Below are 24,670 nucleotides of genomic sequence, written 5' to 3'. Positions count from 1 at the left end.
GTTTCCAGGTTTGCTGTATTTCAGACTGCACCTAAACTCTCCTAAATATAGGGCTTGTTCCTATATACCTTTCAAGCTAATGAAATAGTGTGGGCTGTATGACAAAAACACAAAGGGTAATAATCAAGGGCTCAAAATGCCTACAATTTTAGAACACCTGTGTCCCCTTTCCAAGACATTTCATTCTTATTCATAGGAATGTGCTTTTCATCACATATGCTCTCTGGGTACATCATTCTCACCAAGAGTCATTACAATAATTGAATCCCAGTACCTTTCAAATGCTGGAAGGAAAACCTCTGTTTTCCTTCATATTAATTTTTAAATCTACTAGAAAGGCAGAGTTAACATTTCATCCCACCAGAGTCACTGGATTAGAAAGGCACTGAAGAATATCATCAAGGTTCATGTTTAAAGACTGCTTTGTATTTTTTTTTAGTTAAATTTCATGATTCGTTCAGGCAAACATTAACAAAAATCAAAGGGGCAAAAAATTCCAGCATGGTTTTGATCACAATGTAAAAGTCTCTCCTCACAAAATAAATGAAAGTATCTGACTATGAAATCACAAACATTCATTCTGCTAAATGTAAAATGTAACGCGTAAAGAAAATGTTTGCCCAGTACGACCGAATCTTCCAGCCACCGGAAGCCACTTTATACCCATTTCACATTATGGACTATATGCCTCGTGCTTGGGCGTATTTATTCATTCCGCGTCCTAAAGAAAAGGCCCCTTTCGCACTTGCATATTTAATAGAAGCTAAGGCCACACCACCTACTAACACGTGCAAGCGGCCCCCCACCCCCCGCCTGCATCCTGACAAGGTTTGCCAGGATAAAGCACAAGGACACTTAACTGCACTCGCCCTGTCCCCTGGCCTCACCGCCCCACTTACCTAGAAAGAGGATCGTGCCCAGCACCAGAGTGCCACCAATGAACACAACCAGGGCGATTCGAGTACCTCTGTTGGCTGTTTTTCCAGGCTCCGTGCTGCTCCCCATTTCTGCTTCCATCAGGAGGGACGTAGAGAACACGCGAAGAGAAAGTCACTTTTTGTGGTTTGGTGGCTGGTCTCAAGAACCTGTGAGACGTTGACATCCAAGGTTCTCTTGCTCTTGTACTAAAAGACAGCTTTAAAAAATCCCGTCAGAAAATCTTCCCTCGCCACCCTTTCTCAAATATTTCTTCACAAATGAAATAAAAGAAACCCAAAATATTGGTTGCCTTGGCTTTCCCCCTGACCAGACAAAACAAACAGTGGTTGCTTTATCTTGGGGCTCTCCCCCCAGCAAAGTCCCTCTCAACCGATTGTTTGGCAGGCTCTTCTCTCAGGCGTTCTGAGTGTACATGTTTTACTATGCTGCTGAACAGATGTTTTAGCTATTTAAATGTATAGTCACTTGGGGAGGAAAAAACAATTGTCTTTATCAAAACTGGATTCTCATCAAACTCTTCCAAACCATGATAAGTTAGGTGGCAAGGATTCTCCGGACCCACTTTAAGGTCTCAATGAATCACGTAATTCTTTTGCAATAATCATTCTGCTCGCCTGAATTGTCTCCATCAAAGATATTGTTTCTGTGTGCAAGTCCCTTTTTAAAGCCCTCTAAGAGTTCCTGGGATATCCTGGAGCATTTTATTTTAGGAACTTTGTGTATGACGGCATGTGCCAAAAATCAGAGTCACAGTCCAGTGCAGTGCAAAGTAGCAATTAAGACAACCTACGGAGGCTGATGGTTTTGACTGGAATTTTTTTTAAGGAAAAGGAAAAAGCATTTCCTCTCTGTGGTGCTAGGAATTGTACAGAACGCGGGTAAGTGATCGAATTCGGCTTATTAGCAACCACAGAAGAGATGGTAAAAGATTTTTTCTTCCCTGCATGTTTTGATGGAAAGTGCCCCCAGGTATTTTGTCCTCCAGTCCCACGGAGGGAGCCACTGGTTCATAGTTTTGTGTTTACATAAAATGCCCACTTCAGCAGATTCTGCAGGATAAAATCAAAGGCAATTTGTCTCTCTGGAAAGACTGAGTTAATGACTGGGTCTTTGATTTCTTTAATTATGCTAACAATTTAAATTATGACAATCTGCTTTCTTCATGGGGAAGGGCAACTGAGATCCAATGCTATTGAAATGATACCGATTTTATTATCCAGTGATACAAATATCATTAATCCTCAACACAATTACTACTTATCTGCTTTTGTTTCACTATAGGTCACAGTGGGGGTGGGGGTGGGGGTGGAGGCTCAGTCTGAAAACCAGTAGAGCACAGTTCTCATGCAAAACTTGTGCCCATGGCCTTGTGTGTCACACCAGAGCTAGCAGACGCTGGTGAGCCCAGTATAACATGGCCACGTGTTCATGGTCCTATCCGGCTGGTCTTGGTCAGGTCTTAGATCCTTAGCATGGGATTCTTCTGAGGTTTATTCCAAAGCACATCCTACCTTACTTTCTGCTCATTTCATGTTGCTCCAAAGCCAGAAAAGCATAAGCGTTTGTCCAAATTATGACATCACAGTATATTGTAGATATTATGTGCTCATTAGCTGTTGATGTTATTTTGTTGCTGTTATACCATACACATCTTAGCAGGCCTTTGGCTCCTAGGATGGGATTCTCAGAAGAGTTTTTGGACTTGACTCCATAGTACTTCTTAAGACTGTGAGCTCCATGAAGTCAGGAATCATGTCCATCAAGTTCAATGCTACAGCCCCAGCACCTACAGCCCATGGCCCATAGCAGTGAAGGGAGAAATAAGAACAAGGAAAATCAGGCAAGTTAGCTCCAGACATTCACTCTTAAAAAGCAGCTTCAGGAAACTCAGATGTTAGTGTCTGGGGGTCTCTCAGTCTCCCAATTCCTTCTAAATTTTTTTTTTCAACGTTTATTTATTTTTGGGACAGAGAGAGACAGAGCATGAACGGGCAAGGGGCAGAGAGAGAGGGAGACACAGAATCGGAAACAGGCTCCAGGCTCTGAGCCATCAGCCCAGAGCCCGACGCGGGGCTCAAACTCACGGAGTGCGAGATCATGACCTGGCTGAAGTCGGACGCTTAACCGACTGCGCCACCCAGGCGCCCCTCCCAATTCCTTCTAAATGCTCAAATGATAACGATACATCACCTAGGTGTAGCACTTTCATATCCCATTTTAACTTCATGGTAAACTTACGTGCTTGATGGCAAAGGTATTTTTTTTTTTATCTCTGGTTTGCAAATGACAACACTGAGACCCAAGGACCAGCCTCAAGCAGCATAGCAAACTCAGGAAAGGGAAAGCTGGAGAGAGAGGATCACTGCCATACCCTGTTTGCCTGCTTGAGAGAGGTCCCTGTGCACGTGGGAGAGGCCATATACACAAACGTGACACCAGGACCCACCTCTTCCAGCTTTCCTTTCTTCTCTAAGTCTCCTCACATCTTCTGGGTCCAGACTAGCATGCAGTGGTGGCTGCTGGTTGCCGGCTGGGGTAGCCTTCACCCACCTTGGAATGGTGATTTCCCCAGAGGTGAGGGCAATGGGGACTTACCCTGATCTACACCTATCCATCACTTAACCACATGAAATCATTCCTGAACTCTCAATTGCAAAGTGAAAAGCCATTAAACCAAAAAATACTTCCATTAATTGTAATAGGAAAACTATGATGCAGTCCATCCCAAACTAAGATATGCAAATGCAGAAAGAAAATGTATTAACTCAACAATGAAAACAAGCCTATAAAAGTAATCACTTTTGCGGTGTTGAAAGTAAATACAGTTTGTTCATGTAATGCAAGAAATGAAGTTTTATTTTACTCACCAAAGGAATAAGGAAGACTTGAGAGTGGGTGAGGATTGGTAGGAGAAATGGTGCCAGTGAATCACCCATTAGAAGGTGCAGTCTTCATTCTGTGCCATTTTCTGCATTAATTTTTCTACCTTTTGGGAGAGGTCAATTATCTTTCACTCAAACTACATTGAAAAACACATTTGTAGCACAGACGGGGTGCCTGGCTGGCTCAGTCAGTGGAGCTTGCTACTCATGATCTCAGGGTTGTGGGTTCAAGCCCCGCATTGGGTATAGAAATTACTTTTAAAAAATCTTAAAGAGAAAAGAAAAAAAGTTGTAGCTCAGAAAAAAATTATGGCAAAATAAAGAAGTTCAAAGTACAGAGAAATATAATGAGTGCTTACAAGAGACAAAAGCAAGGGTTTGCAATCTAGGGCACATGGGCCAAATCGGGCCCATTGCCTATTTTTGTAAATAAAGTTTTATTGAAATAAAGTCACCCCCATTCAGTTACATACTGTCTACGATGGCTTTCATGCTACAAGGTCAGAGTTGAGTCGCTCTGCAACACAGATATGACCCATGAAGCTTATTTACTCTCTGGCCCTTTACGGAAACCATGGACTAAAGAACAATAGAAGATACTACCTACGTGGCACACATACAGAAAGCAGAATGTTCACTCGCACTCAGCCGGCTTCTCAAAACCGTTCCATTTGATGTTCTCTGAATACAAGCTGTCGTGTTAGGGAAATTGGTCAATGTGTCTTTGTCTAAAACTGTATTAAAACTATGGCATATTACTTAGTGTGTTTTGGGGTAGAGTGTCATACTGGGATAAAAAAGGAGGATGTCAAAAAATTTTATAATTTCTCAAGAGCTGTGAAAAGTAGTTAACTGAAAAGTCACTCTGCAGGGAAGTCCGCTTAATAATCTGGTGTGCACCCACTCAATTGTTTCAATTAAGAACCTTCAGGATCGGGGCACCTGGGTGGCTCAGTCAGTTGAGCGTCTGACCCCTGATTTCAGCTCAGGTCATGATCCCAGGGTCATGGGTTCCAGCCCTGTGTTGAGTATACAGCCTGCTTAAGATTCTCTCTCTCTCCCTCTGCCCCTCTCCTCTGCTCACACAAGTTGTCTCTCTAAAATAAATACATACAGGGGCGCCTGGGTGGCGCAGTCGGTTAAGCGTCCGACTTCAGCCAGGTCACGATCTCACGGTCCGTGAGTTCGAGCCCCGCGTCGGGCTCTGGGCTGATGGCTCAGAGCCTGGAGCCTGTTTCCGATTCTGTGTCTCCCTCTCTCTCTGCCCCTCGCCCGTTCATGCTCTGTCTCTCTCTGTCCCAAAAATAAATAAACGTTGAAAAAAAAAATTAAAAAAAAAAATAATAAAATAAAATAAAATAAATACATACATACATACATAAATACATAAATCTAAAAAAATATTTTTAAAAGAACATCCAGGACTATCTGGAGCTTTAACTAGAATCGGTCAATGGAATCAGCAGAAATTTCTTGAGCATTTCTCGGGTGCCTGGCCCCGTACAAGGCCCTGTGAGGGAAGACAAAGAAGCCATGCCAGAGATTCCAGACTGGCAAACTGGGCTCAGTCACAAAAATATGCAAAACCCTTGGCAACATAGTCACAGAACACTAAAGGCCAACAAGTGTCCAGGGAAGTAGAAATCCCTGAAGGCCAGATTTGTTGGGGAGACTTCCAGGGGGACCCGCAAGAACGGACAGCTTGAGGGGAAAGAAAGGCTTCCAGACAGGCCAAAGCCCGCCCCAACATGGGACTTGCCTGGGCATTTACATCTCTCCCCGCCGGACTCACAGGTAAGATCATTTATCCAGAAGTAAGTGAATCCCACAACCTGTGCCCTGCCTCAGTGGCCGGGAGGACAACTGAAGCTGAGTCTTTATGCTAGACGAGCGCATCTGCTCGTTACTTGGCTGTGCGGGGTCTTCTGTTTCAGGCAGTAAAATCCCATGTGAGCTGCAATTTCAGTGAGGAAGAAGGAAATTCAAAACCTGAAAAATGTATTCATCCATCCCCTGGAAGGAGGAGGGAGAGAGGGAGGGAAGAAAGAGAAAGAAGAACTAAATGCTGAAAACTCGAGAGCTGAGGGCTGTGGCGGAACTCTGTTACTTGTTGGCAGGTCCTTCAGACTAGGGAGGGTTCCAGTCCCAGGCCTTCCACCAAAGAGACTCATTACTTACATTATCTCTGATCTTTTTCAACATCTTTCTTAGCTAGGTGTTCTGTCTCCTTTTACAGATGAGGAAACTGAAGTTCGGAGCTATTAAGTGATTTGCCCAAGGTCACACAGCAGGTATTTGTCTCAAGGCCTGAGAGGTTTCAAATTCCAACCTCTTTTCTCTCTGCCCTGTTACTTGATAAATTTGCTTATCTACCTCAAGTAATTAGTGAAGGTGGGTGTAGCGTGTCAAAATGACTCTTGAGACCTAGAAAAAGCGATAAACTATGCCTCCTGTAATTCTCTTGTTGAAAAGACTAATTATCAGCTCTTACTTCCTTAACAGGAACAGCAGTCATCATTAAATATGAGGAAAACCTTTGTTCAGTTGGGCAACAAGAATAGCAATGCACAAAATATCTCCTGATTTGCTGATGCTCATAAGTGAACACTAGGACAGGTATATAAATATGAAAGGCTTTCTATCCGTGTATTGTACTGTTCACTTCTGAGCCTAAAGGGGGATTTCATTTCTTTTTCTCTTTTGATTTTATAACACTTTTTTTAAACATTTATTCATTTTTGAGAGACAGAGCATAAGTGGGGGAGAGGCAGAGAGAGGGGAAGACACAGAATCACAAGCAGGCTCCAGGCTCTGAGCGGTCAGCACAGAGCCTGATGCGGGTCTGAAACTTGAACCGCGAGATCATGACCTGAGCCGAACTCAGATGCTTAACAAACTGAGTCACCCAGGCGCCCCTGGGGGGATTTTTATTTCTTGATTTTCTCATACCCTTGGCCATACAGCTTCTTCAGTGCACATTCACGTCATGTGTATTATCCCCAGTCCTTACAGCAGTCTTATGGTATAGGAATCTTCTCTGTTTTACACTCAAGGACAGGGAAGCTGTCAGAGGATAGGTAATATTCCCAAGGTCACATGGTGGGCAAATTGTCAGTGCCCAGTGGGAACTCAAATCTGTCGAACTCTTGTTTGGAAATGTACCCAGGATTTGTTTTTAACAGGTATAGTAAGATGACAGACACAGAGAAAGGCTTTGAAAGAACAGTTTATTACTCGCAGTTTTTGAGAGGAAGGGGCATGCCATGTCACACAGGGCCACATGGGGAAGCACTGGGGTTGGTCAGGTGGCAGAAGGAGCAAGGGGAAAGTATGCACAAAAGCCTTTTATTGTGGTTTTCAAAAAAAGAAATGGGCAGGCAGGTTAAGCAGCTGAGGCAGGCTTAGGAAGGTAGAATTTGAATAATGAATAATGTCAGCAGGTGGTGGTCTATAGGAGGGGTCTCTAGTTGTCAAGCACCTGGCCTTGGTGTGATTTAGGTTCTGGGTGGATGATGTCCTGGACTGCAGGAGCCTGAGAAAAGGAGGCAGGTGAGGGGATGGATGCAGAATTGGTTGGTTTGCATTTCTTTTTTTTTTTCTTCCTCTCTCTCTCTCTCTTTTTCTTAAATGGGGGAGGGGCAGAGAGAGGAGAGAGAGAGAATCCCAAGCAGGCTCCTCACTGCCAGCATGGAGCCCGATGAGGGACTCGAAACCATGAACCGCAAGATCATGACCTCAGCCAAAACCGAGTCTGCCGCTCACCTGCTCACCCGCTCACCTAAACCACCCAGGTGCCCCGGGTTGGTTTGCATTTCAAAGGCACGCTACAAGGCAAGTCATTTACTATCTCTAGGAATTAGCTAATCTGGGAGGCCCTCCCTGCGGGTCCACTAGGCCCAAAGATGTCAAAGACTCACAAAGTATAGAAAATTAAAGACATGAGTAACACAGCTCCAAAACCCTTCAGACCTTTCCCAACATTCTACTGCATAGCATTCTACTGAAATGTAATAACTGTTCATCCAAGTAGTGTTTCCATGCTACATCCTCAAAGTGATCAGATCCACCCTGACCCCTTGGTTAGACTACTAGGATACAGAAGTTTGTATGCCTTTGATTAATTACAGCCAACGGTTCAAGGATGGCTTACTCGGATGTTTAATGAAAGCAAGAATCTCCTGGAAGCCTGGTTTAAACACAGATGAGTGGGCTCTATCCCTCGAGTGTGTTTCAGTAGCTCTTGGATGGTCTGAAATGTGTATTTCTTTTTTTTTTTTTTTAAGTTTATTTATTTTGAGAGGAGGGGAAGGGCAGAGAGAGAGAGAGGGAGAGAGAGAATCCCAAGCAGACTCCACACTGTCAGCACAGAGCCCAATGTGGGGCTTGAACTCACAAACCATGAGATCATGAGCCGAGCTGAAATCGAGAGTCAGACACTTAACCAACTGAGCCATCCAGGTGCCCATGAAATATGTAGTTCCAACAAGCTTCCAGGTGATGCTAATGCCGTCGGACTTAGGACCACATTTTGAGGACCGCCGGCTTAGAAACACCATTGAATCTTTCAGTAAGGCAAACTGAAGAACTAACAAAACTAAACATTAAACTTATGTAGCAAACCCAGGGATGACATTCAAAATATTTAACAAGATTTAAATAATTAAAGAGCCAACCTGTTATGACTTGGTTAAAATAACATTTGTTAACTAGAACACAGGGTGCTAGATTGTGAGCCATGGTTCAACAAATGACTGCAGAAGAAATTGAAATGGAGAAGTTTCTTACTTGCCCAGCATGTTGGTCGTGGAGGACGTGCTCGGCAATGCCTCAGAGCAGGACATGGGGAGGTCAAGGCAGAGCACACAGAGAAAGAGGCAGGACCTGGGCACATGCCTTCATTAGGCCCTGTGGGTGGAGCGCTTTGGGGTTCCCAGGCCAAGGCCAAATTGGTCACTTCAAACTAAAAAGGGCAGAATTGTGATAAGCCTCAAGGAGGTTTATCTAAGGGGCACCCTGAGGGGTGAGGGCGACCGTTCCTCGATAAGGGCTGCTGGGGAAATCCGATCAGGAACTTACATGTGTCTGTGATCCTGTGGGCTGTTATCCAGGGCATGTGCTTGCGTGAGGGGTGAGGGTCAACTGAAGGTCCCCACGGGCTGCTTGGCCAAACAAAATGGATGTCTAGGCAACAGCACCATGGGGTAGCTTAACTAAACGCTCCAACAGGCACTACTTCTTAGCTGCTGGATCTGCAGGGGCCCAGGGGAGGGGCTGGGGTGGATGAGGCTGCCAGGAGGGCCTGGAGCCATTGCCAAGTAAGGATGCATTTCAATAGTTAACAACAGCTACAGCCACACCAGCGGGAGCCAACTGAATTGCGATCCTGAGTCAAATTTCAAATGAACTTATGATGGTGCTTTAAGGCCCTTCGGCAGCGGCTGTCAGCCTGTGGGAAAATGTCCAAGTGTGTCACATGGAACTCCTGCGTGACTGAACCCTCACAATCCTCCAGTCATTCTAAACCCCTTCAAGTTCCCAGACACACCCAACTTCATCCAGCCTTTGTGCTCTCAGAAAAAAGATTTTTGCCTGGAAAACCATTTCCTGAGAAACTCAGATTCGTCTTTTAAGACTTAGTTCAGACTCCTTTGGAAAGCGTCCTAAACCCCTGTTCTTATCCAGGTCATGGAGTGACCTGTCACATCACTTGGATTGTATGATGATGAGATCTCTATAGGGATCCACCCCATTAGACTACAGGCAAGCATGGGGCAGGCGTTTACCATAAGGCATCAGTTTTAAGAGGGACTTTTTTTCAAGCTTTAACATCTCTAGAAGTAGAGTGTACCTCTTATTTACACAGCATTTTTCTCTCTTAATGGTATATAGTATGGTAGTACATCTTACAGTCAATTGTATCTTAGATTCAATGAAATAAGCTTTTTTTTCCTTCCCTGTACCCACATCTCTTTGGGCAATACCGAGCATGTAGGATACGCTTTGGCTCTCAGCTTCATTCTGACCTTCTAGCATGTTCAATGTCAAGGCCACAGACAACATCTTCCGGGCTCCCTTGCCATCTGAGTTCTGGATTCTGTCAGTGGAAGGCATTCTTGGGCAGGAGGCAGGTAAAAGTCTGCTCCAGATTTTGCCAGCTGTTCCTGCTCCTACTGGTGGCTCCAGCAGTCAACAGTGGGCTCCTGCAACAGCGGGGGCAGAGGCGACAGCAGCAGAGGCATAGGGCCACCGGTGCCCACAGACTCCAGAAGCATCAGCAGGACTGTGGCTCCTGGAGTCCCAGTCAGGCAGCAGCCGCAGGGGCAAGTGTTTCTGCGGACTCCGGGTCCACACATTTCCTCCTTTGCTAGCAATAGCAGCTTTCTGAAGTTACAGAACTCTGAGTGCCATCGTCCCCTCTTTGCTCCTTCTGCCAATTGGTTCTGATACCTTTAGAACCAATTCTCTGCATTAAACACACCCTCTTTATGGGGCACCTGGGTGGCCCAATGGGTTGAGCATCTGACTTCGGCTCAGGTCATGATCTCGCAGCTCGTGAGTTTGAGCCTCACATCGGCTCTGTGCGGACAGCTCAGAGCCTGGAGCCTGCTTCGGATTCTGTGTCTCCCTCTCTCTGCCCCTCCCCTGCTCACACTCTGTCTCTGTCTCTGTCTCTCTCTTTCTCTAAAATAAATAAACATTAAAAAATGCAAATACACCCTCTTTAAGATAGGCAGAGTGGTTTCTGCTTTCCTGACCGAACACTGACAGCCATGGTTCCCTTCCCTGTCCTTCTGTAACTGCCAGCAGTGCCATTCAGGTTGATGCCGATCTCCATGCTCCCGGGCAGCACAACACAGTGGTGACAGTGGTTAAGTGCATGGCATCCATGAGTGAACTTCCTGGGCTAGATTCCTAGCATTCGCTGCTACCTACTTCTATGTGACCTTGAGAAAATTGCCTAATCTCTCAGGTTCTCAGTTTTGTCATCGGACAAAAGGGGATAACAATAATCTTCGTCTTCTAGCGTTATCATAAGATGAGGTTCTTAAAAAGGTGCCTGAAGAAATGTCAGGCATCATTATTATTGTGCCTTTTAACAGTTCAGATGTTTTGTCACACGCCTAAATATACCTGTGGATGCTTCCTGGTGTTTGTTTGTTTTTAATTCTTATTCAGGGCTATCTATGCCAATGGGAAGTATTCAGTGCAGATCGACTGGAGGAGGGAAGGAGGAAGGGAGGGGGGAAGGGGAACAGAGGAGAGGACAGGAGAGAGGAAGAGAAGAAGGGAAAGGCCCTGAGGGCTCAGGGCAGCAGCTCCTTTCCAAGAGGCATAGAATTATTTCAGTATTTTAAGAAGCAGCAGAGCCATCCAGTTGCTTACCAGCAGAACACCAGGCTGGCTCCCTTCCTCATCCATGATCTTAAAGTCACACCACCTCCTACTCTTCCCCAACACAAGATGCACAGATTAATTCTGCCAAAGGCATTGCGATGGTTTTCTCTTTCCTTGGAAGGTATGTCAAAGTGGTGCCTGTCCTTCATATCTGGAATATATACAGAATGTGTACAAAGCGGTAAGAAAAGACAGATCACCCAATAGAAAAAGTGAACCAAAGATTTTGAAGAGACATTTCAAAAAGAGGTTCTCCAAGTGGCCAATAAACATTAGAAAAGCAGCTCAACTTCATTAGCCCTTAAGGAAATGCAAATTAGAACCACAACAGTGTCCCCTCTTCTCTGGTTCTTTCTCTTGCTCTTCACCACAGACCCTGGTCATCCTCCAAGTCTAGTTGGTTGTGTTCCTATTGGCTGTAAAAATAGCCAAGCGTAAACACACACCTGTCTGTTTTCTCCTGTCTTTGAGCCACTTGAAGGCTTCCTCATGGTCCGGACATCTTTACACCCCTGGGACTTTCCAGAGAAGGCACTTAACATTGCAGGATGAATGCAACAGGAATCTCAGAGATGACTGAAAAGCTAGCCTGAACAGGCTGGGTTCAGAATGTGACTTTGCAGCTGGGATGAAAAGAAAGGAATAGAGAGTAGCGATAATGAACCTTTTCTCTGAAGTTACTAGACATCATCAAGGACAAGAGGGAAATTATTTCTTGTTCATGTCTCATCTGCCATAATAACTCACCATTGTATTCCTTAATGTCAAGTGTTCTCTGAGTGCACTGAACCTGGTTTTTATCAAATGAAGACCTATTCCTTTTCTCTAGAACTTTCTGCCAATCGAATACTCAGTGGGGGAAAAAAAGGATTCATGCCCATTACATAGGGCATCTTGTACAAATGGAGGAAGGGAACTAAGATAAGATTTTCAAATATCAACTGATTATTTTCAGTTTCTTATTTATTTGTTTGTTTCTTTTAGAGAGAGAGCCTGTATGCATGAGAGCAAGGGAGGGGGCAGGGAGAGAGAGAGAGAGAGAGAGAGAGAGAGAGAGAGAATCTTAAGTAGTCTCCATGCTCAGTGCGGAGACCCATGCAGGCCTCAATCCCACCACCCTGGGATCATGACCTGAGCCAAAATCAAGTCAGATGCTCCCCCAAAAGAGCCATCCAGGCACCTCTATTTTCAGTTTCATAAAGCAGGTGAAAATTTTTGACTCTACAAAGAGCTTGTTTGACACAATATAATATTTGCCATTATTCTTCCAAAGATAGCTTTTATGAGTACTCACTCACTGTCCATATTTTTAAACATTTTTTATGCAGTTCCTCAGGCTCATTCCTACACTGTAGGATCTGAGATCAGGGCGCAAATGCATCCATACACCATTTAAAGCTGTAAATCAGGCTACAAACCATTAAATACATCCTCTCCTAACGTGTAAGTATCTCGCTTCTACACCTGGAAGGCCAGGTTCCAATTCAGAATTCTCAAACTCTGTGCAGTTCAATGCAAAAACATGTTGGCAGGCCAGGGCCCTCAGCCCACCACCTTTTCTCTGCTCATACCCCCAGCAGCAGCAGCACCTCGCCCACCTGCCAGAGCCCAGGAGGAGTCTTCCATCAGAAAGATGGGATGAAAACTGAGAAAGAGACCCCCATGGGCCCTGGAAGTGTGCTCTGAGTGGTTTGGGCAGGAAATTTCAAGTCTCGGGGATACAAACTGTGTTCTAGAAGGGGACACAGGCACACCCCTTGGCACGGCAGACAGCTCACCCAGTGGTGAGGGGCACAGCTATTAGGACAGCCTCAGTGAAAGGCCTCTTGAAACCAGGACCCAGGGCGGGGGTCCTCTTGCCCAGTTCTCAGGGCAAAACTGTAGCCCTTATCACACAGCTTATACTTTACATCATTTCACATCCAATCTACTCAAATAGATTTAACCTACAAGAATTTTTTTTATGTTTTATTTTTTATTTAAGTTTACTTATTTATTTTGAGAGAGAGAGAGAGTGAACAGGGGAGGGGCAGAGAGAGGGAGAGAGAATCCCAAGCAGGCTCTGCACTGTTGTAACAGAGACAGATGTGGGGCTTAATCCCACGAACCGTGAGATCGTGACCTGAGCTGAAATCAAGACTCGGATGCTCAACCTCCCCAGGCACCCCTGCAAGAGTTTGTTTGTTTGTTTGTTTTAAGAGAAATCTAGATGTCAGGTGTTGGGAATAAGCTACCCACTGCACCCAAGGGACTGCACAGCTGAAACAAAAAGGAAAAGATCTATGAGGCATTCTTAAATAAAGTAATTTATGCAAGTTCATTTGTTGAAGGAGCAATGTTGTTCAACATGTCCAATTGCAGGAATGTTTTATTGTGCTGGTATTATATAAAATTTATCAGGTGATATATGAATTTCAAAAAAACCTAATACATTATCCAAACAGGAAAGATCATTTGTCTTCCCTTGGAGGTGATAAATACTGCATTAAACAACAGACTGCCTCACTGATATTCTTAGCCATGAATTCCATTTGGAGTTTACTGCTCATCTTAAAGGCTTAGCATTATTTAACTGTAATAACCCCCAATCATAACCACTCAGACAATCGATCCCGTTTAATCACTGAGGTTTCTGTAATGTGGAAAAGGCCGGATTATTTTTGTTTGAAGTGAGCATAGCAAGTCTCACAGTATGGTATAATTAAGAACTGTTTACTTTTTCTTAAATTCAGCACCCTCACCCCCACCTCAAAGGCTAGACATTAAAGTACTAAATATAATGATCTTGGAAAACCAAATTGCTATGTTCCTGGCAGTCCTTCCCTGGTTTCCCTTAAACATTTCTATCTGAAATGAGGATGAATAAAAAAAGAAAAAAAAAAAGAAACCTGGAAAATATACAGCTATCCCTTCACTGTATCTTCCACCTAACCATCAGAGTTTCCGTTCAAGGACTGAAAAACAGTCCCTCCCTCCTTCCTCTGTCCCTTTTTGGCTATTTTAGATTGTTACCCACATTGTTTCAAATGTCCATGGGGCACACCATGCAGGATCAGGAGACCCCAGCCCGCTATTTTATGTCTGTGAGTTAGTCTCCCCAGGTAGACTGGAGGATGTCTCTGAGGGCCTTAGTCACCTTGATATGTTCAGTACCCCAACAGGGCCTGACACGTTAGTACCCTTAGTGTTATTGAACAAACAAATGATTATCTTTTTGCCCTCACAGGCTTTATAGTGTTGAGTTATTTGGGCATAAAGAATGTCAGAATCAGTTCCCTGTGTAAGCAAATTAAGTCAGTGTGCTACCACTACAAGGTTTAGAATCTAAGAGTGAGAAATTGTAGCTATAACATCCTGGATGATTCCATTCAAATCCCACTGGCTAGAGTATGACAGAGAACTCCCAGAACAATGACAAGACTGACAAGGCATGCCCTTGTGAAATCTTTTCTAAGATACACTTCATTTTAATTACATTTTATAATCACCAGGAGACTAGGTTTGGCTAGGCTTTGAGTAATTATACAACATTGCACTTAATACAAGGTTGTTTTTTAGAGGTGAAATTAAAGACATCAGATCCTGGAAATACTTAGAAGGGAATCGTTCTGCATGGGGTTGGAATAGGGGAGCAATACAATATGACAGCTGATGTTGTTGTTCTTTTAAATGTGTTTTTAACACTGTGAGCTGCCTCTTATCACTTTGGGGAACAGATGAGTTATAGAGTATGAAGAAAGACAGATAACCACATGGATTTCACTCCTTAGCTAAGCACAATTTTGTGGTCTTCAAAAAACTAAGTAATGTTTCTTTTTTAAGGTGGTACATGGGCCCCGGCTTAACACATTTACTAGCACTTGAATTGTTCCCCAGATAGAGCTCTTTTTTTTTGGTCGATTTCACATGCTGAACTGCTTTGTCCACAAACTTAATAAACTTAGATATAACTACCACATTTGATTAAGTATTTTATGCACAGCATCTTCAGTAATTTGTTATAATGCAGTTGTATAGCCTATGATAACTGATCCCACACAAATTAGGTGTTAATTTAAATGTTTACATTTAATGTGTTTTTCAAAAGTTTATTTATTGTGAGAGAGAGCACGGGAGAGGGGACAAGAGAGAGGGAAAAAGAGAATCACAATCAGGCTTTGTGCTGACAGAACAGCTCAGGCTCAGGCTCATTAAATTTAGCCACCCTAAATTTAATGTTTAAAAATAAATTGGGGCACCTGGGTGGCTCAGTCAGTTAGGTGTCCAACTCTTAATTTCGGCTCAGGTCATGATCTCATGGTTGTGGGATCAAGCCCCATGTCCGTTTCTGCGCTAAATGTGGAGCCTGTTTAAGATTCTCTCCCTCTCTCTCCCTCTGTCCCTCTCCCCTGCTTGCGCTTGCTCTCTCAAAAAATAAAAATAAATTTTAAAAAATTTAAAATAAATAAATTATATAGTGGGCCATCAGAAAAAAATAATTTCATCTAGCCTGGGATCAGCATCTTTTCCTTTTTGTAATATTCTAGAATAAAATACAATCCATTGGCATTCTGTGGCCATCTGTATATCTTTTTTTAAGTACATTTTTGGCACAGCCCCGTCAAATATCACTTTCTCAAAGTCCAAAAAAGCTGCTGAGCTCAGAAACAGGCCCATGAATAAATGAATAACTTAATGTAGGACAACAAAGGCATTTCAAACCATTGGTGAATGAATGGACAATTTAATCAAGGGTATCGGGACAAGTGGTGATCACAATGGAACAAAATACCCTCACACCTCACAGCATACCAAAAACAAAATAAAAAAAAAACCCATAAAGACCTTTCCTTGCTCCTACAAAAAAAAAAAAAAAAAGTTGCCAGGTAAGTGAAAGAATTAATTATAAAAAGCAAAAGTTCAAAACATGGCAGATTGTGTGTGTGTGTGTGTGTGTGTGTGTATGACGAGGCTAGGGAAACGTTTTTAAAACAAGACCAATAAACACAAGCCATAAGGCAAACAGACTGACAAATAGATCTTAATCTCACGGTTTGTGAGTTCGAGTGGGTTCTGCAATGACAGTGTAGAGCCTGCTTGGGATTCTCTCTTTCTCCCTCTCTCTGTCCCTCTCCTCTCTCTAACTAATAAACAAACAAACTTAAAAAATCATTTAAAAAATAAAAAACTCATGTGCATCAAAAAATACCATGAATAAGTAAAAAGATAAAGCATGGCCAACGCTAGTCTTCTGATGATTACAAAATGTAATTTTAAAAAAAGGTGCAACTTAGAAATATTTCTCAAGGGTAGACTGGGAATAGATACTCCTAACAATATAAGCAACACAGGATTAGGGCACCTGGGTGGCTCAGTCAGTTAAGCATCTGACTTCGGGTCATGATCTCATGGCTCATGAGTTCGAGCACCGTTTCAGGCTCTGTGCTGACAACTCAGCCTGGAGCCTGCTTCGGATTCTGTGTCTCCCTCTCTCTCTGCCCCTCCCCCACTCACGCTCTGTCTCTGTCTCTGTCTCTCTCTCTCTCTCTCTCTCTGTGTCTCTTTCTCAAAAATAAATAAACATAAGCAACACAGGATTATTATCCTCAACATGTAAACACAATAGATCAACAAGAAAATAAAAGCCCAAAGGACAGAAGATAGGCATTTTTCCAAAGAGGAACACTGGCTAGCCAATTAACTTATAAAAATGTGCTCAACCTCATTAGTCATCAGGTAAATGAAAATTTAAACCATTACCATTTCACACTTCTAGGCCAGCAAAAATTTTTAAATCTAACAATACTAGATGTTGAAAATGGAGCAACTTCAATTCTGGTGTCCTGTCATAAATGTGTAAATTGGTACTTGATCTAAATTTCCACTTTGGAAAGCAATTTGGCAACATCTAATAAAGTCGAAGCCTGAAGAAGCAACCATGTGAGAAGGTACTGGAAGAGATGTTTGTTTTTAAATGAGTCTACCATGAGGTGCCATTTCTAAAAGAATTGTAAATTTAAAGGCCAGAAACCAAGGTGGGGGGAGGGGAGCAGATAGTTAAAGGAGACTTGTAGGTCTCCTCTGATAAATGTGGCCAAGTACCTTTCTAACTTCTGATGATTTTGTCTATTAGCCCCTCACATGCAGCATTGTTTTAAAGGAGTTCTTTGGCACATAACAGAAACCCACAATAATGTATTTTCCAACCTCTCCATTGCTTTCTTCCTAGTAACATTATTGTAGCATTCTGATTCTTCCATGAGGATGTTGACATTAGTCCTCCAAATTTTGATGGCCTGTGGATTTCAGCCGGGTTAAATGCATTTGTTCCATGAAAGAGAAAGCTGGTCATCTCATTTTGGGTTGTTCATTTCTTCCTATGTCAGTGTCAAAATGAAACATAAATTAGTCACTACTCTTACTGTTAAGCTGAATCGCTTGCTAAGTCTTTTGTACATTACTGGGTGTTTCATACCCAAGCTACCAGATATGGTATCTCTTTGATGATTTACATTCCACAGACTCTTAGATCACTTATATTTTCATTCTTTTTACTGGGTACTGTGTCCTGCTAAACTGTGGGGACGTGAAGCTCTTTAGGGCATGGTCCCTACTCTCCAAAAGTTTATATAATAACACAAATATCAAATCTTAACCAATCTGAACACACAAATAGAACATCACCCAAACCTGCCTTACAGAAGTCCTTCCAGGACATATCAAAAATGCCTAACCTCTTTACTGCCCCATTTAATTATCAGTTAATATAGCCAGTTACCCTGAAGATGTCTGGAGAAATTAGAGAGAAAAAAAAAATGAGCATTTGGGAGAATTATAGTGGGTTTTAAAGATTAAGTAAAACCAAAGCTGAATAACTGTTCTTGGCAAATACAAAGACTGGCAAGGGCATGGCACTTAATATTCCTTAAGATTCCACCACGTGGTTTCTTTTAAAGGCAGCAGTGGCCCAAAATATTTGACAGTTTGGCTGCAGTGCTATACATTCTGCTTTTGCATAACTCATTTTTGAAACTTGATTCTTGCTGGTAAATAATAAAAGCTAACATTTGAGCCCTTACTCTGTGCCAGGCACCAGTCCAAGCCTCACAATGATCCAGAGGATTGAATGCTTATGTCCCTTCAAGTTCATATACCGAAATCCTAACCCCCACGGTGCCTGGGTGGCTCAGTCAGTTAAGCATCCAACTTCGGCTGAGGTCATGATCTTGCGGTTTGTGACTTCCAGCCCTGTCCGTGTCAGGCTGTCTGCTGTCAGCACAGAGCCTACTTTGGATCCTCTGTCGTCCTCTCTCTATGTACCTCCCCCTCTTTCTCTCTCTCTTTCAAATTAAAAAAATAGATATAGATATAGATATAGATACATATGTACGTATTTATAAGAAATCCTATCCCCCAATGTGACAGTATTAGGAGAGGGGGCACGTGGGAGGTGACTAGGTCATAGAGGGCAGCCCTCATGAACAGGATTAGTACTCTTACAAAAGGGACCACAGAGAGCTCCTTGACACTCCCACTATATGGACACAGAGAGAAGAGGGCCATCTATGAACCAGGAAGCTGGCTATCACCAGACACTGAATCCGCCAAGCACCTTGATTGTGGACTTCCCCACCTTCGGTACTGTGAGAAATAAACTTCTGTTTATAAGCCACCCAGTCTATGGTATTCCCTTCTAGAAACTCGAATGGGCTAAGACAGAGTTGCCATTATTGTTCCTATTTTACAGATGCCCAAAAGAGGGCCATCATCCCAGAGGCAGGAGTTGGCAGTGGCAGGATTTGAAGCCAGCAGTCTGGGCCCAGAGCCTATGCTCTGCACCTTCCCATTCTGCATCCCACAAGTAAAGAGCATTTGCAGGAGTCAGCATTCCTTGTCCTGAATGTAGTATCACTACTATGTATTAGCACTATTGACTTTTACGTCTGGAAATTCATAATGGTTTCTCAAACCAGTCTTGATGCTATTACTAAAAGCAAGGAGTGGAGTGAAGAAACAATGCTGCCTTGATTTCCATGTGCAAGAAACAATACAGTCTGGTGTTTCAGGCTCCCTAATTACCGAGAATATGTTTGCCAAACAGCACCTTTCCTAAGTTTTCTGAATGATGTCCCATCCAGGAAGTGACAGACGTTGGCATCTCATACCAAAGTAGTAGATCTTTAAATTCACAGTACTGTGTTACCTTGTGAGGCACATGTTCGTGTTTTGCTTTATTTCCTTAAAGATTTTACCAGCTGTTCGCTAACAAGAGGTCATCTGTTGACTGCTTCATTCAAAGTGCAATACAGGCTTTTAAGGTTCAGTCTTCACATATGTCAGTCAAGATGGACAGTCTGTGCTGCTCCCTCTGAAAAACACATTTTCCTATTTCCTTAAACACCATGAGTTCCGACCAGGGGCATCAAGCACCCCTTGGATTTCACATTCAATTCTGAAGTCAAATGCGGTCTGTTGAATTACAGTTCTCACTTCCTCACTCCCCAGTCGTCCACATCATGGCTATGGCTTCATGCTGCTGGATTGCACTTCCTTACCTCTCAGACTTGGGCTTGGCTACACACTGTGCTTTGACCAACCGGACAGCGACAGACATGAAACAGAGGCTAGACAGGTACCTGCATCATCGTGCTTACCCTCCTGTCTTTCACCATAAGAACATGTCTCAGGTAACTAGTGGTGTGAGGAGGGTGAGAGCCATGTGGAGCCAACCCTGATGGAACATACACCTTTGAGCAAAGCCCAGCAGAGCCCTGTCTGGATCAGCTGAACCCCAGCCAACCCACAGGTGGGCGAGAGAGAAACCAACGCTCGTTGTTGCTCTAAGCTATTGAAATTTGAAGTTTGCTCGCAGGCAGTCTTACTGCAGTAACAGCTAATACATAAGAAGCCCTCCTCTTTTGCCATCTCATTATTTTGAAGAGCACCTGGGATCAATGTAATGGAGTACCACAAGCTGGCTGGCTTAAACAACAGAAATGTATTGTCTCACAGTTCTGGAGACTGTAACTCTGAGATCAAGGCGTCGGCAGGGTTGGCTCCTTCTGAGGGCTGAGGGAGAATCTGTTCCAGGACTTTCTCCTTAGGCATTCCTTGGCTTGTAGAATAATGTTCTCCTGCCTCCACAATGTACATGTTTCTGGGTCCAAATGTGCCCTTTTGTAAGGACACCAGTCATATCAGATGAGGGCCCACCCTAATGACCTCCTCTTAACTTGGTCATCTGCAAGGACCCTATTTACAAACAAGATCACATTCACAAATACTAAAGGTTGGACTTGAACATCTTTTACAGGGGACACAATTACACAATTCAACCACAACACCATCCCAGATGCCTTTCTGGTGGGGGAGAATAAGACTGCAAGGGCCTGATGGGCTTTGGTTAAGGAAAATCTAAGAGTTAATCTTTTTGCATAGCTGCAGTTGGGATAAACAGTAGGTTTTGCTGTCTTCTTCTAAACATTTGGTGTTTTGTAATCTATTTGCATAAATCACCTCCATCCTACCCATCCCTTAACTAAAACTTGTGTGTTCTGTTTATAGCCTTCACCTTACTAAGCCTTACCCTCACTCCAGTGGGCTTTCACCTCCTGCAGTTCTCACAGTGCGCCCTATTGCTCTCCGCTGGTGTTTTGTGCTTATTTTTCTTTGCTGCTTAAGAGGCTGCCCACAAGTTTTCTTCCTCTGCACAATACCCTGAACAGACCCCAAACATGGTCTTCTATGGCCTCCTACACAGTGGCCGCTGTGGCCAAAGGGGCTAATAAGTGCTACTGAAAGCTGTTAGTACATCAGAACTGAATCATGTAACCTCTAATCCTCCCCCTGATCATTCTTTGCATCTTGAATAAACCTGCAAAAGACCCAGTGTCAAATTGAAATGTGTTCTGGTTGTACTCTCCACAGAAATAAACAAACTCAACCTAAACCCATCAAATCAAAGCACAATCCAGGCTTCGGTAAGTTGCAGGTTTGGCTGAATAAGAAGTATAATCCTTTATCCTTGTGTTTAGAACCTTCTAGCTGTCAGGGCGATGTCTGCACACTGAACAGGGCCTCCATATCCTTTCAGAATCATGAAGAGGACTTGAAAACGGACACTATTCATTGCTTCAAAGCCTCCACTAAATGGCCTCCATCCATTGCTGACTTTTCACATGCTGGGGGTATAAATGCCTTTTGATTTGGGGAGTACTGGGAGCTTAAAAGTGAACCCCAAATAATGGTTTATCTAATTGCCTTTTTAACAAAATCCATGAGAACATTTCTAACCCTTGGAAATCAGATGAAACTCACTTTAACAATTACTATGGCAATGTCTATTGCTTTTGGGGCTGCCTGTAACAATAAGTTGATATTCAAAACATTTTGATTCAGCAGTGGGCCATGCCAACAGCTTTCTGCATTTTTCCTACAATGTCACCCATCTGATTTTCCACTCACCAGCACTCTAGCTCAGTACTACTTAGAACACGGTCCACACACCGGTAGCACGGACTTCAGCGGGTTGGACTGTGAGAACTGCAGAGTCCTGGGCCCTGCCCCAGACCTAGGGAATCAGACTGTCTTTGAAGGAAATAAAATCAGGTAATCCTCATGCACACTCAAGTTGGGAAGCACCGCCCTCATTTTTCTCTTCCTACTTCTAAACAGCAAGACAGCCACTGTTCCAGCTGAACCTTTTAAAGTCCTCAGCCAGTTTTCCTGTAAAACTAATTAAATAGCTTTTTAATGTTATCCTATTTTCAAATCTAAAATATTACAATACAGGGCTCTTTGCCTTCAGTCAAGAGGAGGCTTCAGGCCGGTTTCACTCTCCATTCCTTCCTCCTGCCACATACACAGGGAAAGAAAAAAAAAAAAAACCTCTTCACACCCTGCAGCCTCTTAACAGAAACTCAGAAACAAACATCTCACAGCAAAGAAACAGTGGGGTCTTCAAAGCAAGATCTTCTTTGTCCGAGGCCTTTTGCCTCTAAGCCAGCAGGACCCCCAAGAACCTGAGTGTGGATGGACACCCAACTGCCACGACATCCTCTTCCTCCTCCTGGCATCTCTATTTACTTCCACCGCAGCCTTCACGGTCTCCTGTGGGGCCCCCGACAGGTACTGTGTAGTGACAGGCAGAAAGCCTCAAAAACAATTTCACCATTAGAATGTCTGCCTCATGAACACTGCCTTTTATTGTCTCCTGTACTAGATTGTAAAAGCAGCAGATGCTTCTATGGATCCTTTGACCATTATTCCTCTTAGGTTTTTCATTCTTTGTCCAAAAATCTTGCTGTCATGTCCATCAGGCAGACAGGAGACCAATTGTGCCAGGAGCACCACTTGCTTGTTTTAAGATTTTATTTTACTTGAAGTAATCTCTACACCAAAATTGGGACTTGCACCCAAACCCCCGAGATCAAGAGCTGCACGCTCCACTGACTGAGCCAGCCAGGTGCCCTATTGTTTTTTCTTAATGTTAAATATTTTACTTGGAAGGAATCTCAAACTTAGAGAAAAGTTGCAATAAGAACTTGAGTAAATTTAATACCAATACTTGTATCGAAACTACCGTTCATATTCCAGTTTGTCAACTGAAGCAATATGGGATGCACTGTAGCGCCAGGGATCACATTTCATTGCCACATTTCTTTAGCCTCCTTCAATTTGGAAACCTCTTTCACAGCCTTGTGCGTCTTTTGACATTAATGCTTTTTTTTTATTTTTTTTTCAACGTTTATTTATTTTTGGGACAGAGAGAGACAGAGCATGAACGGGGGAGGGGCAGAGAGAGAGGGAGACACAGAATCGGAAACAGGCTCCAGGCTCTGAGCCATCAGCCCAGAGCCCGACGCGGGGCTCGAACTCGCGGACCGCGAGATCGTGACCTGGCTGAAGTCGGACGCTTAACCGACTGCGCCACCCAGGTGCCCCTTGACATTAATGCTTTTAAAGAACTAGGGTCTTTTTAAAACAATGTTCTCCCTTTGGGTCTAATGCTTCCCTGTGATTAGATTCAGATATGCACTTAGCCAGACACAGGACTGCACAGGCGGAGAGGGGCCCTTCTCAGAGTACTGGAGGCATGTGTGTCCACCTGCTCCTTATTGGGGATTTTGATCACCTCAGCAAGGTGCCGTTCAGCTTTTCCACTATAAAGCTGTTTTCTCTAGCAATGCGTGGGAGGCTGAAGAATGCCCACCGATGGATGTCCACACCCTAATCCCAAGAACTTCGTTACCTTGTAATGCCTTTGCAGCTGTGGTAGAGATCTTGAATGGAGGAGGTGGTGGATTATTGGGTAGTATTATATAATCCCAAAGGGGCCTTACCACAGGAACGCAGGAAGAGAAAGACAATGTGAAAACAGCAGCAGAGAGACTTGAAGAGGTTAATGGAGTGCCGGCTTTGAGACTGGAGGAAAGGAACAGACACTAAAGCATGCAGATGGCCTCTACAAGCTAGAAAAAGCAGAAAATGGATTCTCCCCCTAAAGTTTCCAGAAGCAACCCACCCTGCCCACAAGGTGATTTGATTTGAGCCCTAGTTTCAGGGGCACCTGGGTGGCTCAGCTGGTTAAGCATCGGACTCTTGATTTTGGCTCAGGCCATGATTTCATGGCTCGTGAGATCAAGCCCCGTGTCCGGCTCTGTAGCATGGAGCCTGCTTGGGATTCTCTCTCTGCCCATCCCCACTTGCACACATGCTCTCTTGCACACATTAAAAAGAAAAAGACCGCAGGGGGCGCCTGGGTGGCTGAGTCAGCTAAGCGTCTGACTTCAGCTCAGGTCATGATCTCATGGTCTGTGAGTTCGAACCCCGCATCAGGCTCTGTGCTGACAGCTCAGAGCCTGGAGCTTGCTTCAGATTCTGTGTCTCCCTCTCTCTCTGCCCTTCCCCCACTTGCACACTGTCTCTCTCTCTCTCAAAAATAAATAAATGTTAAAAAAAATTCAAAAAAATTCAAAACAAAAAAGAAAAAGACTAGTTTCAGACTTTTGATCTCCAGAACTGTAAGATGATAAATGTGTCACCTTAAAAGGAACTTAGTTTGCTGTAATCTGTTGGAGCTACAATAGGAAACTTATACACAGCTCATAAGCAATCTCTGGGAGACTTTATAGCCATGTAAACAGGCTTCTTGTCAAATTTTCCCCAAGATTTTACATCAGAGGGTGATGCTCACCTGATTCTGTCTTCCATGTGAGGATCACAAAATGCTAATTTTTCAACTCCAGCACTCACAACACTTAGTTGGCACTCAGGATTCTAAGCACCTTATCTGTTTGTATATGCCTTCCCACTTATTCATGCGTTTGTTTTCCATATACCTTCATGACTTCCAATGTTTTCCACTGGTTTATAATTCATCACCATACTTAACTACTTTAGTGCACAAACCCTTCCAGATTTATCCAGTGGAAGCCAAGGGCCTGGCTCAAGTCTTGTGGCCTTGCTGCCTGGTC

The 24,670-nt window shown here is 43.6% G+C and overlaps 1 protein-coding gene and 1 long non-coding RNA gene across 3 annotated transcripts in view; both read right to left on the bottom strand.

The window, feature by feature from the left end:
* PHEX (phosphate regulating endopeptidase homolog X-linked) overlaps window positions 1–4,030 on the bottom strand; it is a 228,066-nt gene extending 224,036 nt beyond the window's left edge. Inside the window, exons 1-3 of the mRNA XM_032592115.1 lie at window positions 3,807–4,030; window positions 2,451–2,725; window positions 900–1,135 (exon numbers count right to left, since the gene is read on the bottom strand). Coding sequence (XP_032448006.1) covers window positions 900–1,017 — 118 coding nt within the window. The 5' untranslated portion in view covers window positions 1,018–1,135; window positions 2,451–2,725; window positions 3,807–4,030. The remainder of the gene's footprint in view (window positions 1–899; window positions 1,136–2,450; window positions 2,726–3,806) is intronic.
* Window positions 4,031–10,478: 6,448 nt separating this feature from the next.
* LOC116737905 lies at window positions 10,479–22,086 on the bottom strand. Of its 2 annotated transcripts, XR_004343244.1 has the most exons (4): window positions 19,399–22,086; window positions 17,403–17,572; window positions 11,663–11,839; window positions 10,479–11,367 (listed from the first exon to the last, which is right to left on the bottom strand). It is a non-coding gene; the product is annotated as an uncharacterized LOC116737905 (long non-coding RNA). The 2 variants fall into 2 exon arrangements; XR_004343245.1 differs by lacking the exon at window positions 19,399–22,086 and having other exon boundaries at window positions 17,403–18,430.
* Between the last annotated feature and the right edge of the window lie 2,584 nt (window positions 22,087–24,670).

The sequence above is a fragment of the Lynx canadensis genome, chromosome X, assembly GCF_007474595.2.
Source record: "Lynx canadensis isolate LIC74 chromosome X, mLynCan4.pri.v2, whole genome shotgun sequence".
Classification (NCBI taxonomy): Eukaryota; Metazoa; Chordata; class Mammalia; order Carnivora; family Felidae; genus Lynx; species Lynx canadensis.
The sequence above is the reverse complement of the archived record's forward strand: the minus strand, read 5'-3'. Positions and strand labels throughout refer to the sequence as shown.